Source organism: Blastomyces gilchristii (assembly GCF_000003855.2).
Source record: "Blastomyces gilchristii SLH14081 genomic scaffold supercont1.11, whole genome shotgun sequence".
In the NCBI taxonomy this organism is placed as follows: domain Eukaryota; kingdom Fungi; phylum Ascomycota; class Eurotiomycetes; order Onygenales; family Ajellomycetaceae; genus Blastomyces; species Blastomyces gilchristii.
In genome coordinates this window covers 494,650-508,398 of record NW_003101672.1, presented here as the reverse complement: position 1 = coordinate 508,398, position 13,749 = coordinate 494,650, and the positions used below count along the sequence as shown (strand labels likewise).

The 13,749-nt window shown below is 47.3% G+C and overlaps 6 protein-coding genes across 8 annotated transcripts; 3 read left to right on the top strand and 3 right to left on the bottom strand.

Annotated features, from left to right (window-relative positions):
- Positions 1-1,243: 1,243 nt before the first annotated feature.
- BDBG_05371 lies at positions 1,244-6,807 on the bottom strand. 2 transcript variants are annotated; one of them, XM_002623817.2, is made up of 4 exons: positions 6,493-6,807; positions 5,964-6,395; positions 5,722-5,858; positions 1,244-5,643 (listed from the first exon to the last, which is right to left on the bottom strand). In XM_002623817.2, exons 1-4 carry the CDS (start codon positions 6,533-6,535, stop codon positions 4,606-4,608), a joined length of 1,650 nt encoding a protein of 549 aa, XP_002623863.1. In that variant the 5' UTR covers positions 6,536-6,807; the 3' UTR covers positions 1,244-4,605. The 2 variants fall into 2 exon arrangements, with proteins under 2 accessions (XP_002623863.1, XP_031578929.1); XM_031722114.1 differs by having other exon boundaries at positions 2,243-5,643; positions 6,465-6,807.
- BDBG_05372 lies at positions 1,364-6,860 on the top strand. Of its 2 annotated transcripts, none has more exons than XM_002623818.2 (5): positions 1,364-1,495; positions 1,628-2,292; positions 2,460-2,953; positions 3,013-4,654; positions 4,720-6,860. In XM_002623818.2, exons 2-4 carry the CDS (start codon positions 1,749-1,751, stop codon positions 4,018-4,020), a joined length of 2,046 nt encoding a protein of 681 aa, XP_002623864.1. In that variant the 5' UTR covers positions 1,364-1,495; positions 1,628-1,748; the 3' UTR covers positions 4,021-4,654; positions 4,720-6,860. The 2 variants fall into 2 exon arrangements, with proteins under 2 accessions (XP_002623864.1, XP_031578930.1); XM_031722115.1 differs by having other exon boundaries at positions 1,364-1,536; positions 4,720-6,647.
- A 40-nt stretch (positions 6,861-6,900) lies between these two features.
- BDBG_05370 (uncharacterized protein) lies at positions 6,901-9,879 on the bottom strand. The gene has a single exon (XM_002623816.2). It carries the CDS (start codon positions 8,604-8,606, stop codon positions 7,659-7,661), a length of 948 nt encoding a protein of 315 aa, XP_002623862.1. The 5' UTR covers positions 8,607-9,879; the 3' UTR covers positions 6,901-7,658.
- Positions 9,880-11,298: 1,419 nt separating this feature from the next.
- On the bottom strand, positions 11,299-12,107 carry BDBG_05369 (uncharacterized protein; the record flags this gene model as incomplete). The annotated part of the gene is made up of 4 exons (XM_031722113.1): positions 11,299-11,334; positions 11,405-11,580; positions 11,633-11,982; positions 12,061-12,107. The coding sequence occupies 4 exons, from the start codon at positions 12,105-12,107 to the stop codon at positions 11,299-11,301; spliced, it is 609 nt and encodes a 202-aa protein (XP_031578928.1).
- A 544-nt stretch (positions 12,108-12,651) lies between these two features.
- BDBG_05367 (uncharacterized protein) lies at positions 12,652-12,990 on the top strand (the record flags this gene model as incomplete). The annotated part of the gene is made up of 1 exon (XM_031722112.1): positions 12,652-12,990. The coding sequence occupies one exon, from the start codon at positions 12,652-12,654 to the stop codon at positions 12,988-12,990; it is 339 nt and encodes a 112-aa protein (XP_031578927.1).
- A 35-nt stretch (positions 12,991-13,025) lies between these two features.
- BDBG_05368 (uncharacterized protein) lies at positions 13,026-13,464 on the top strand (the record flags this gene model as incomplete). The annotated part of the gene is made up of 2 exons (XM_002623813.1): positions 13,026-13,029; positions 13,139-13,464. The coding sequence occupies 2 exons, from the start codon at positions 13,026-13,028 to the stop codon at positions 13,462-13,464; spliced, it is 330 nt and encodes a 109-aa protein (XP_002623859.1).
- Positions 13,465-13,749: the final 285 nt, after the last annotated feature.

Genomic DNA, 13,749 nt, shown 5'->3' with positions numbered 1-13,749 from the left:
ACACTTTCACCCTCCTTTCTGATGCTCTCTACCCCTCTCTTATCCCCCTTATCACCTCGTTCACCCCTTTCACCCCTTTCAGCTCTTTCGCCCTTTTACCCCTTTCACCTTCTATCCCCTCTACCACCATCACCGCCTCTACCGCCCCGCAATTCCTCTCTATCATTATCATCATCTCTATCACTTCACAACCTTCTTTATCACTTTCATTCTCAATCTCTACTCACTGTTATCACTCTTTTCACCTCTTTCACTCTCTATTCTCTCATCATCATTATTATCATCATCTCTACTTCTTCTACTACTCTCTTCCACTCTGTATCATCTCTATCACTATTATCAGATTAATCAGAGCTGTACAGACTGCAGAGTCAGCTATTCAATCTCATTCATGAATTCAAAGAGATATATATAATATCACATGAGATTTTATTACAGAGTATTTAGCAGTATATACTATAAATACAGAGATCAAAATATAATAGAGATAGTAAGAGAGAAGTAAAGATAGTGAAAGTGATAGAAGAGACTGTAGAGTAGTAGAGATAATAATAATAATAGAGAGACTAGAGAGTGAAAAAGATGACAGAGAGAGATAATAGAGATGATAGAAGTGAGAGATATGATAGAGATGATAAGAGAGAGATAGAATGATAAGATGAGAATAGAGATAGAGAGTGAAAGTGATAGAGAGTGCTGTGAGATGATAGAGACAGTGATGATGATAGAGATGATAGAGATGATAGAAGTGGTAAGAGTGAGTGATAAGATGAGGGTAGAGATATGAAGTGAAAGTGATAGAGAGGGCTGTGAGGCGGTAGAGACAGTGGTGGTGGTAGAGGTGGTAGGGGTGGTAGGGGTGGTAGGGGTGAGTGATAAGATGGGGGTAGAGATGTGGAGTGGAAGTGATAGGGGGGGCTGTGAAGTGGTAGAGGCAGTGGTGGTAGGGGTGGTAGAGGTTGGTAGGGGTGGTAAGAGTCAGTGGTAAGATGAAGGTAGGGGTATGAAGTGGAAGTAATAGAGGGTGCTACGGGGTGTTAAAGGCGGTGGTGATGGTAGAGGGTAGATAGAGTGGTGCAATTGGCAGGCGCCACTACATATCCATGGATTTTTGATGGGGTACACATGATGTCACGTGAGGTCATGTTACAGCGTTTTTTGCACGGAAAAGTTGGTTTTTCTTTAATATATAGAGAGATATTATTGATTTACGCTGTATTATTCAGCCAAGACAAAACAACCGCGGCTTTCCTGGAGCCATTTCGCGCTATTCCAAAAGAGATTAGAGAACCAACACCTGAAAATGTCTTGGCATATCGACACTGTGGAGTCCAGTCATGTGATATCAATGACCTCAGTTGATCGCGACTTCGACTTCAGACCTGCGGCGCAAGAGACATGGCGAGAGGGTGAATATGAAGTGCACACGGCATCCAAAGGGAAATTAAACCGCCTCATCACCTGAAAAGTGTTAAGCGACCTGCGCCAAACACCTGTAAGTTGGCCCCAGGCCTTGGGGAATTTTCCCACCCAAAAGTTTGATCTTCCCCTTCTCGTGTTGCGCTGTGTAGAAATCCTTGGAAGTTGATGCCCATGCTAATTTGGTCACCCCGGGTATCCTCTATAGATAGATGATATAGTAATCATTGGTTTTCCTGGGAAAATTACATACTATACCCACCCAGTTCCCACCTTGCACTGCCGCCCCGTCATCCGGGCATTCAAACCTCCAAGAGGTATCATCGAGCATGCCTCCGCCACTCGCAAATAAGAGTAAAGGGAAGGGCCGCGAAGTTAGGAGATCCCGAAGCCGCAACACAACTCCTAGCTCTGCTAGCACTAATACCGTCACCGGGCTGGGCTCTCTGGACAATGATATTTCAAAAATGCTCGTGCCAACGACAGTGCAGTATTCCGATATCCTTGATAAGTTGGGTGGAAGCGGCCAGATTCCCGAGCCAAGAGCGCTTGAGTCCTTAGTGGAGCATCTCAAAACCCTCAGCCAGCTTGCTGAGGCAAGAGGCGAAGCATGCAATGCTGGAATACGAGAGATATCACAGAAACGAAAAGAAGCCCTTGAGGAACTGAGGGAGCGCGAGCAATTTAGTCGAGATGCAGACGAACGATTGAGAATGAAGAGAGAGGCAGACGATGACGACGATGCGGGGCGATCCTCCAAAGGGGGGAAGCTGAAAAGGAGAAAGGATAGAGGGACTGTCAAAGAGGATAGACCGCTATCACACGGAGCTCATGCTGTAGTCAAGCAGGATGGAACAGATTTGAAAACAGATAGTAAGCATTCCATTTTGTTATATCGCTTGCCGCAACTAGTCTGCATTTTGTTTCACTTCTGGCTGCCAATAACAGCAATGACACTGTTTATTTTCATTCACCTTTGTCTCACCTTAAACATTTTTGCATCCTATTTTGTGGTGATTTGAATCTAACAGATAGAATAGTTCCACATCGCCGCGGTGCGAAAGACTCGCTTAATACAGCTTCAATTCCTTCCAAGAAGTCAAAAAATATCGTGTCCAGTACTTCCTCGCTGTCGCCCACACCGTCTCCAGCGCCCACTGGCCCTGGAGATCAGCTCTCAACTGCGGGTTCGCCCGAGTCCATGGATAGTTCAGATTCTCACCAGCCGGAGCCGGCGCCATCTATTCCACAATATCAAGTGTTTGGGCCTGATCCCCTCACATTTGATGATCCCACTATCTATCATATCCGAGACGTTACCCCAGGAATGACAGACGACGAGAAACGGAAGATTTACAGTGTCGCACAGTTCCCAAAGAGTGATCTCAGCCATATGATGACGGGAACTCCTCCAGACAAAGATTTCAGTAATGCAAAGCCTACCAATCAAGTCAGCGCCAACACATTCGCCACCTATATTGAACCGTATGTTCGTCCGCTAACGGAGGAGGACATTGCGTTTCTTAAGGAGAGGGTAAGTCGATCATTTTGGGTGGAAATCTCTGCAACTACAAGCTAACTCCTCCCACACAGGGTGACCGCACGACTCCTTTCCTCTTACCGCGTCGAAACAAAAAACACTACACTGAAATCTGGGCTGAGGAGGACGGGTCAATCAACGTTGATTCTTCTACTCAAGAACGAGAGCAGCTTCCCCTAAACCAAGGCCGTGGAAGCATTGAACAGATGACAGATGAAACTGCAGAAACAGAACAAATCTCTGCACCTCCCCTCGTCAGCCGTCTATACTCCCTGCTTCGTTTCGAACATCGCACTCTACCGGAGGAAAACACGGCGGGATCTATTACTAACAATGAGGATGCCAATACGAACCCCACAGTGAATGGAGACACAATGGATTTAGACAACCTTGTGGGTGGTGCAGAGTCTGATACGAAACCGTTTAACTCTGCGACAACCTTCGTGGATGCGTCCCCGAATGGTTTCAAGGTACCAGCCGCCAAGCTCGAACACGGACAGCTGGACGAACGACTGAAAGCTGAACTTCGCTACGTTGGGATTTTTGGCCAGGATGATAACCCAGACTACGACGCACACTACGACGATGACATCGCGGAACGCCTACGTCTCTTACAGGCAGAATTGAAGAAGCAAATGATTGTCAATGGTGCCCGCAAGGCCCGGCTCCTTGAAATCGCCCGCGAACGCCTTGCTTATCAAGAGTACAGCACGATCCACGACGACCTGGATTCTCAAGTCCAACAGGCATACCTTAAACGCACGCGCACGCTTGGCAAAAGCAAGAAGGGCTCGCAGGCTAAGCATAGGCCTGGCGGTGCGGGCGGGGGTAGCCATCTTGTGGCGCCCAATGCTTCGGGAGCGGGTGTAAGCAGGCCAGGAATTGGCGATGTGGCCCGCACGCTGATGGATCGTCGGAAGCGGTGGGCTGATTGCATCGGTCCTGTGTTCAAAGATTGCAAAACGACAGTGCCTGGAAAAGACGAGAGTATCTTTGACCCTGCGCTCATGGAGGAGTACGAGAAAGCGGAGTTGGAGGGTTGGGACGAGGAGCAAGAATAGACCACCACCAAACAAATCTTTTTGTTTCTATCCTTTTCTTCTATTCCACGGTATTATCCAAATTTCCTATTGCTTTTTGGGGGGGTGGTTTGTGGATTGGGAATGGTTTCAGTTTTTGTTCGTGATATCCTGCTCTTTATTTTCTGGGTTTTTGTAGGATTTTACCCGGTGTAGGCGTCTTCAGGGCAAGGTTTTAGGACGGAAAGGGGTTTGGGCGCGCTGTCAAATAAGGGGGAAAGAACTATTGGGAGGATGTAAATGTGCGTCTGGCTTATTTTCTTTTTTTTAAAAAAAAATTCAGGAATCATCACTGATTCAATGAACTCATCCCAACGTTCACCGAGTCCAATTTTTGCTGCCTTCACTCCCATCATAACGTCTGATTCTGAGGAGTTAAGGAGAAAACGGGATGTATCCACCGTGTCAAGAAGTGCAAGAAGTGGACTTTTCTCTAACATTATCTACGTAAGAGGATATGGGTATATTGATTGCAGTTATATAAATCATCCAAGTAAAGCACAGGCATTCCGCGCACGGTTCCAGATCCGGGAAAACAGCAACAACGTACATCATAAATTATCCAATCTACCGATCAATAATCTGTACCTCAAACGGATACGACTTCAGCCGATCGGTAAGTTCTTTCTCACTGATTTCTAGCTCCGTGCATATCTGATCGAAGCAATGGGCGCCATCAAGATACTTTCCCAGTGTCTTATCGTCAATCAGGGCCTCCTCTTCGCCTCCCAAAGCGTAATCATCGTCCCTATCATCGTCAACGGCGTTGTCGTCGTTGGTATACGAAGTAGTCGAAAACGCCGTCACATCACTCCCGTCCCGCGAGCTAATTGACCGACGACTCCACGTGGACAAACGACGTCCTCTCCCCCCTCCACCTTCTCCTGCTCCTCCTAAATCAGAACCGCCACTGGCGACAGATTCACTCTGATTCTTTTGGGAAAATGATGAGGAGGACGATGACGGCACAAGACCATGCCGGTGTTGTCTTGCTGGTTGTGCTAGATATCCGGTTGCAAAGGCGTATTTATGAACACGATACAGGAAACCCTTTATGACGCCAAATGTTATGAAGCGTCTTAAATCAATGTTGGCAAGTTCGCGGCTGTGTTCGATATACCACTGTTTGACAGTCTTTCCCTGTCTAAGACTGGCGTAAAGCTCAATTAGTCCGACCCCGTCAACGATACTGGCGCGCTGGCCGGCGGGGTCACGGGAGGCAGTCCCCGAGTTGGCGACCAAAGGCCATATATCATCATGGTCCACATGGTCATCTCTACGCCCCTTCGATCTGCTCCGTGAACTGGATGATACGGTAGATTGGGTGGATGCGGTCACTGTCGGTGGTGCAGTTATGCTTGGGGTGGGAGCGAAACGAGTATTTACATATCGTGCGCATTCACGCTGCATGTCTTCGTCCACTGCGATGGTTGAACCGAACTGAGCAGTTGGGGCATATATTGCCGTAAAGGAGAAGATATCTAGGAGAAATATGCAGCCGTAGTAGATCAAATGTCGGATCGCGCTGCATGTCAAAGAAAAGTCCGTATCTGCAAGCGCCGAAATTATGCGAACGCTGTTAACCCCGTTGATAAAAGGTACGATCTAGAGAATGAGTAAGAATGGTTTTCCCATATAAATCAAAAGCCCGGCTCATGCAGGTCCGACTGCGACCAAACTTACTCTTAGCATTGTCAGATCCCAGTTTTCATCCACAAAGGCCTCATATCGAACCGTGAATAGTGGTACATGCCAGGCTTTCACCATAGGTGGTGAGGGATAAATAGGGAATAACTTGATATTCAGAGTGTTGAGTTCATCTGACCGAGGGTGTCAGTTAACAATCGCACTTACCACGGGGGTAAAACAAACTGTTCAAAAACGAGGGAGGCAAATCCTTCAAGAATACAGATAAGACAACATACCAATTGGAATCATACACTCGCAATAATTATTCAAATCCTCCATCAACGTCTCACACAGACTGTAAACCTTCCCTTCTCCGCCCTTCGAGAGATCCTTTGACAAAAATCCAGACTGCTCTTCTAGCCCACACATTAGATGCGCCAGCTTCTGCACAACGCTTTTGAAAGTGCCAAATTCCTCATCTTCCGCCAGCACGATGCAGAAGTTGAATATAAACTCATTTCGATCGTATTTCGGGGAGGTCATGCACACGGGGGAGCCAACGATGCGATAACCACCAGAACAGACGTGGATTAGATTGCCGCATAGTTCCTGTCGCGGAATCACGAAGAAGGATATATCAGAGAAAGTAATCAGGGGAGGTTGGTTCGGAGGTGCTGTTGGGGACGGCACGATGGCTCCATCAGGAACCTGGTGAACGACCTTTGGGCCTGGATAGAGAAGATGCCTATTAGCTTCGAGTTACAGCATAAAACGTACGCGTGGAGCTTGCTAGTTACGTAGTGAGATATAAGGTCGGTCTCTTACCTTCCTGGGTGTCGAACTTGCTATAGAATATTGCCTTGATCATTTTCGTTCAATGCGGACAAATATATAGCCTTGAATACTAGGTGCAAGTACCATATCCTCGGGATTTGGCGCGGTCGTCATTAGTTAGACAATAATAGACAGCACAATTGCTTAGCCTATCCATGGTCGCCTAGCTGATCCTGTGCTTTGTTGCGCCATTCAGATACATCATACAAACCCTATCGTTGGTCGAGGGCGCGCGCCTTCGGGTGTTTTGACGATGGAGGAGCGAAGCTCAAGCTCCCAAGTCACATGCTAGCTTCAACAGGACCTGTGGGTGTGTGTGTGGTGGGACCAACCAATAATACAATTAAGCCCAATGCAACGCCAATATTGATTAGCGTGTCGAAAGATTCCCATATTTGTACTATATTTAAAAAGGAGTTCAGATGTAATAGTACTTCATTTGGTTAAAACCAAAGAAATTCAGTAGTTATAGTAATTCTTTAAACAGAAGGTGACAACTGTTTCATACTATTATTAAATAAATAGCCCACAACTGAGTAAGAGAAATATGGATGAATGCTCTCTTGAACAAAAGCATGATGCACAGGAAGAGAACGAAAAATAAAATAACCCAAACCCTTCATTAACAAAGTATCAATTGGCCGTTTCAAATGCGCTATTCCATCCGCTCAAGTGAACACCAGGGGGAAGCCGCTGATCGGCTCAATTAACAAAGCACTGCGTAGCTGGATAAAGAGCTGAAAGATAAGGAAAGGCTAGGGGGGGAACATCATAAAAAAGAATCGTATCTAGAAAAAGGACATGAACATCGCTGAGTAGCTCGAAAAAATGGAAGAAAACGATAAGAAATCTATTTGCAGAAACACCTGCTAGAAAGACGCGAGATCGAAGAAACGACGCAGACACGCCATTATGTTCCACCAGTATTAACGCCATCCCGACAATGAAATAAAGAGACATACGCCAACGACGCAAAGTACGCACCAGAAAAATGCATCACACAGTGTAAAGAAAATGAACTGAGCCATGCGCCCAGCTCTAGCAAACAGTGAGTATTTAGAAGGCAGTGTTGGGAGGAGAGTCCAATAGGATAATTTCTGCAGGAATTAGGATGATAATTAGTATCGTAAACAGCTATGAGGGCTTATCATTTGAAGCTATCTCGCAGCTTCCGAGGTGGAATTTGACGACGAGCCAACAGCGGACCTGGATCCGATGGTGGGTCCCATTACCGCAGATCCGGGAGCGGCACGTCTATTTGACATCGAAACGGGCCTCTGCCTGGTATTGCTCGAGCTGGTCCTATGGCTGCGAGCACCAGGCGTGGTGGTTGACGATGACGAAGGCGGGTGCAAAGGCATGTTGCTAAAGGACACGTTCAGCGGCCGGCCAGATCGAATTGCATGAAGCATTCCTATATATGCATTCTGTTCAGAGGCTTCCTTCAGCCACTGCTCCCAGTCCTCATCAAGGGGAACATTCGCTCCTCGTTGTCGTGCTTCCGCTGCTTGAATTAGGCGTTGATTTAACATAACCCCACAACTTTCCATCTCATCATCGTCATCACTAGATTCGTCCTCATCTTCTTGCCCGCTCTGAAGCTCTGATTTGAGTTCCAACTCCTGAAGTCCGTTTTCGCTCTCCAGAACCAGAGGCTGCGACTTTTGGAGGTTAACATTTTCATAGGTATGTATATAGACCGACGGTGGTATTGGCGGGGTGGCTGCTCTAATGCTGTCTGCCGTAGTATCCCTAACCTGGACAGAGTTATTCTCTTCGTAACGATCCCTGGCAGACTTTGTACCCTCCCAACTACAAAGCGAAGCGATTTCAGCTTCCGTCAATCCTAGTTCGTCGAAGGCTTTGAACAATTTCTGATGCCATGTGAAACGACCCAGCCTCATTCGGTGCGGGGGAAAGGAATAATCGAGCCCAGGATACTGGGCTTCAACACAGTCAATGGGGCCATAGAAGGTCGACGTCTCGATGCGAACCTCAGGAACAAGATGTCTGCTGATAAGGGCCGCAAATGTAGCGGGTTCGTTCATACGGGGTTTTGGGAAGATGGCTTTGTACACAAGTTCAGGCAGCAAAGGCGGATGCATGTTGGGTGTGGGTGCTCTGTACGATATGGTCGTTCACAATAGACGAATAAGAAGAATAGGAAGAAGGTAAAATGAGCGAGGGCGGCGCGGAAGGATGATTTATGAAGTAGTTGATATGAAGTAAGCTTATTAGACCGAGTTAACCTTATTTTAGACAACAAGCTTCCAAGGTTGAGACCGAGCTAACTGTCCGGTTCACTTCATCGCAGTAGTTCCCAGTTCAGACGGCGGTAGTTGAGAGGTTGACCGCTGGGAGATCCCAGTAGGTTCCGCGGCTCCTGCTATTTCCGGGAACCTTCTGTCTCCCTTCAACCCCTAACTGTTCGTAGAGAATAAATTTCTTGTGATTCTTTCACGACCTCCAGATATTTAGAAACCGTAATCTGATATATCGCGGGATCCTAAGGTTCCGTCGGTAAGTCGTGATCCGATCCGGTGAGCCCTCAACTAAGGTTTCACCAGTCAAGAAGTGTAGAGGATAAGGTTTAATTAAGAGAGGAGGCGGTTTGGATAGAGTTAATCACGACTTTTCTTATTTGGTAGTTGAAGAGTATTTCTCGCTGACAGTCATCGGTATTCTGTCGTTGCCAAAAGAGCTCAAAGGTCCTGTTATCCTTGCTAGAGTCCGATGACCTGGCTCGCTGTCTGCTGGGATGAAAGAGATTGGATGTAGTGTACCTGCACGTGAAGGACCTGGGGTTGGATACTAGCGAGTTTTAAGGCTAGGGGGGCCCGTAGTGGTCCTATGGATCGGTTGGATCGGTTGGATCGGTTGGAGATAGGGAGAGAGTCGGAGTTCCAGGTTTTGCTGGTGGCAATGATGGTATGGTGGTTTGGTTGTGGTGGAGTGTGTTGTCGCTGATAAAGAAAGGAGAGGAACAAGAGCGGGATCAGGCGCAGTGCAGGGTGGGCGTCCTCGAGTCGCTTTGACTTATTTAACTTAATACGCCATAAACCGACGCCAAAACTATTAACGAGGGATGATGCCAATTTTCCAGACACATCACACCCAACAAAACAGACCACCCTGTGTGCAAGGCGCTTGGAATCAATATCGCCCCCAGCGTGAAACAGTCAATAGTTCCTAGGTGCGTTCGATGGAGCCTGCTGGCTAGACTCTTGACGGGGATATTTGAATCATAGCTCCGCCCCCGGGGCTTTGGACTTAGCACCGCGCGATCTCCACGCCTAACGTGAAACCTGAAGATGGGATTGGCTGACAAGGACCGCTGAACAAGAACAGTTCCAAGTTCCAGGAACTTGTGAACTTCAAGGAAGTGTCCCCTGGCTTACAGCGGAGGAGGGAAGGGAAGGGCCCACGCCTAGTATTTAACCATTTATACTCAAGGCCCCGAACAACAGCGTGGTTGTGGCAGGGAATGGTTGTCGCCCATGTCCAGCCTATCGAAGCGCTAGATATCGCCCGCTGGCTGATTTATCCAAGAACGCTCGCCTGCAGCTTTTGCTCCCTTATTCTCTCACCGTCACTGGGGCCAATATTCTACAGGCTCCGGCTCATCGTCTCGCACCCAATCATGCCTACGAGACCCCAGCTGAATATGAAAGCAGAAGACAGGTCATAGACTCGGATAGGTCTTGTCAAACAAGTTTCTGGCGGTGACGCTAGCAAAAACTGCCTACGGAACTTTAGCTGTGCATACATACATATGCTCCTCACAGGCATAATGGGGCGACCACTCTTGGTGAGTTAGCCAATCTAAGAAAATCTATATCCTCCTCTATCGTGTTCGGGGAATCAATTTGCTGGCGTCTGACGGAGCCGGCCTGCCCCATATGAAGGCCTGCTCAGTGTCGATGATGCATTCTACCCATGCAACAATCCTGCATCAGCAGAATTGTGCGTTGCTTAGCATACATCTCTCCAATAGAAAATGGTCACGTCTTTATAATGATGCTACTCCAGAGTTTTTTTACTTCCTTTACCTGCAAATATATTCCACGAGACAAAAAGGATAAAAACCCGTCTCCTCTCATTTACAAGCTTGAAGCCGAGGAATAGCCACATCCCACGACCCTTTTATTTCCGATACCCTTCTAAACCATATGACAAGATTTTTTGGATGATTGGCTAAAATATGTTTCAAGTTTCGTGGCAGCTTTGGGCGCTTCTTCTTTCATCTTACCCTTATGAAATGGCGAGCCAACTCAGTGCTCTAACACGATCTCTCGCTTGTGTGCTTCCCACGCATCTTTTTCATCACAGCGTATATATGTCCGAGTGCCCGGCCATTCCTCTCAGACTCATAGATTCATGAGCATGGCATCGTGGAGGCCAGGGAATACTTTGCTTTCCCCGGCTATTTATTGGCTTGTAATCCTCTCACGAAGCCTCAATGCTTTTGGGTACAACTGTTGCCTCACCCCATACCCCGCCAATAGGATGTACTTTGTTTCCAATATTATTGATGAGCGAGTACCCATCTCTCAATCCCTCAACAATGAACGATGGCCCCACGATATAAAGCATTGCGGGTCCTTGAGTTTTGAGACTGGGCTTCAACGTTGGTCTCTTGGCTTTTGATAAACGACCTGGAAGGGGAAACCGGCTTCGTTTATCTGGGGAACTGATAGCGTACCAGCAGAAATCATGACGATTTGCAATGTAGTGTGTGCTGTACATTAGATAGCTAACTGTGTGATGCGGTCATCTGTTTTTGCCTCTGATAAACCTTCAAGCACCGATATTGTCAAAACCCAGACCCAACTCCTGTAGGGAAATTCCAAGTTGTGATTCTAAGTTGTGAAAACGACATTATTGATGTTACATAAATCTTCACCCTTGTGCCCAGATTATCTACGGAACGGATCGGTTGTAATGAATCTCTTCCCCCTTGCCTATCACAGTCGTATTCGCACTGCCACCCACATTCAACCACCATAACTTCAGCGAAGTCATAACAACCATGAGAGCCCAGCGCTGCCCCAGTGCATTTGGCTCCCCGCTGCCCTTCAACTAGAGCCAGAACACATGTATAAGGCTTGACAAACCCTTCGGCCTCTCTCACCGCCCGGCGGAGATAAGGAAGAACCGATTCCATGGTTAGGATCCGTAGAGCCTGGGCCGAGTCGCACGAGTTTGAATCCGCGCCCCTTAACGTCGTCATTACCCTTCTTCAACTTGCTCCACTCGAATACCTCCCGCACCATCTTCTCATCGGCGCCAACCTCAATGGCAAAATGGAACGCAGCAACATTGTCATACGTAACGGTGCCGCGCCTAATCTCAGTGGTGAAGTTGTCGGCAACCAAGCTGAAGAACCCCAAAGTTAGCGGGCGGACTAGCTTCCATTCACCATAACCGTATATCTGTTGGAAGATACGGCCTATTTGGTGAGATTTGGTGAGAACGATTGATCTGATCGATTGTATGTATTGACTGCTTAGTTGATTAGTTGACAATTGTTTGACATAGAAGCTCCAACCGCTCTGCTACCTAGATTTTGGTAGAAGACCGTCTTCGGAGTTCTCCAACACATCCATAAATAGGTAGGTGATAGCTGTCTCACCAACGTATTTGGGTTTGCTGGTTGGAATCTTAGATAGACGCTAGTGGAGATGGAATTATCGTTTGTGGTTAGATGGGGAATTAGCACGCTCCGAAAGAGTGTAGAGAACTGCGACTTCTCTAGAGGAGAAGCTCTTTTTAACAGAAACAGGTTATACCCCAGGCTTTGCATCTGGCGCTTAGCTTTCCCTCGTTTTCTCAGGAAAACGAGGATGCGGGTGGCCGGTGTCCAGGGGAAGGATTTTCGCAAATCCAGTTTCCGATCCTCAGACTGTTAGAGCCTAACTCGTAGAGCGATCCACACGCACAGTTGTATTTTTGTGATCCGCTATGTAACTAGCGTCGGACGCCCGCGCTTAGTAAGGTAAGCCGGTTTGTCTTAACTAGCGGGCATGCATCGATCCTAATGTCGTCCCTTTGTTTCCTCTCTCTCACGTTCATCCTCAACAAAAACCCCTGACATTCAAATTCGAAATTCGGGGTCTTCACGCGAGCCTTTTGCTCTTTTTAGGATAAACTATGATGCCTACTTCTCCACCTCCAGCTGAACCCATTCGATTGTTCAAACCTCACGAAAACGGCCCGGAGTCGATCAGCGAAATTTTGCTCAAAACAACCAGGAAATCGCTCTACTGTCACCCGAAATTGTTGTCCGACTTGCATTTGGATGTGCTACGTGTTGAGGGAGTGGATATGGAATGCCCCATCGATCATGTCTTAGGGTGTCCTATTGTGAGTGATCTGTCGGATACAAATTTGGCTGAGGTCATGCAGCAACGTTCTGCCGCTGGGGGTCGATTCCACAACGTCGTGAGTTATCATGTTCGGATTATGGAGGAAGGCGCCGCTGCTGTTTGATATGGGATCCTGTATGATCGTGGATACGAGTAGCTATGGGTATGAGGCTTCCATGCACTCCTTTCTTCGTTCTTTTATCTTTATATTCTTCTTGGGTAAGTGCATATTGAAATGCGCATGTATAACTGATAATTTTCCATTTACACAGAAGCGGGCCCTTGTATAGACACCCTAAGCTACATTTCACCTGCAAAAACTGGGGGAAAACAACACAAGATACATCTCAGAACGCGAAAATTATGGTCGACTTCCCCAATTATGAATGATACCCGGACAGACAGTTTTTTCCCCATCGTCACTATTTTGTGCAGGAACCATGATGACTATAATCCGTGGGAAACGAAGGACTTGTCCGACGTAGCGAAGGAGAAGAGAATCATACGATGGAGACGCGTCTCGAAATATGCAGAAGTGGTCGCGCTATTGATTGCTGCGGCACAGAAGCAAGCCCAGAGACTCCCAGATAACCACTAGTCTGAGAATTAGTGCTGCGCGAATGCCATCTGTGTAAGCCATTTATTATGCGCCCCATTTCTCCTGTGGATGTTAACATTTGTGGCTTTAGCCACTTCTAATCTGGCCCGCCGGCACCCATGTGCGGCTCGTTCGAGGGCACATCCCCTGCTCAACATCTTAACGCCCTGGAGGACTCTACTAAACCTATTTTAGAAGTGCTAAAGTTGGAAATTTCTCCTGCATCGGATGTTTTGGAGACACAATGTTTTGGAGACACAAGACCAATCTCGGATTCTCTGTTCC

What these genes read in the sequence shown, in the direction of transcription:
- BDBG_05372 (XM_002623818.2), top strand. Translation starts at nt 1,749, where the DNA reads ATGCCTCCGCCACTCGCAAATAAGAGTAAAGGGAAGGGCCGCGAAGTT. An exon ending in AACAGATTTGAAAACAGATA is followed by an intron (nt 2,293 to 2,459) that starts GTAAGCATTCCA and finishes CAGATAGAATAG; the next exon opens with TTCCACATCGCCGCGGTGCG. An exon ending in TTGCGTTTCTTAAGGAGAGG is followed by an intron (nt 2,954 to 3,012) that starts GTAAGTCGATCA and finishes CCTCCCACACAG; the next exon opens with GGTGACCGCACGACTCCTTT.
- BDBG_05371 (XM_002623817.2), bottom strand. Translation starts at nt 6,535, where the DNA reads ATGATCAAGGCAATATTCTATAGCAAGTTCGACACCCAGGAAG. An exon ending in CAAGTTCGACACCCAGGAAG is followed by an intron (nt 6,396 to 6,492) that starts GTAAGAGACCGA and finishes TTCTCTATCCAG; the next exon opens with GCCCAAAGGTCGTTCACCAG. An exon ending in GGGATCTGACAATGCTAAGA is followed by an intron (nt 5,644 to 5,721) that starts GTAAGTTTGGTC and finishes CTCATTCTCTAG; the next exon opens with ATCGTACCTTTTATCAACGG.
- BDBG_05370 (XM_002623816.2), bottom strand. Translation starts at nt 8,606, where the DNA reads ATGCATCCGCCTTTGCTGCCTGAACTTGTGTACAAAGCCATCTTCCCA.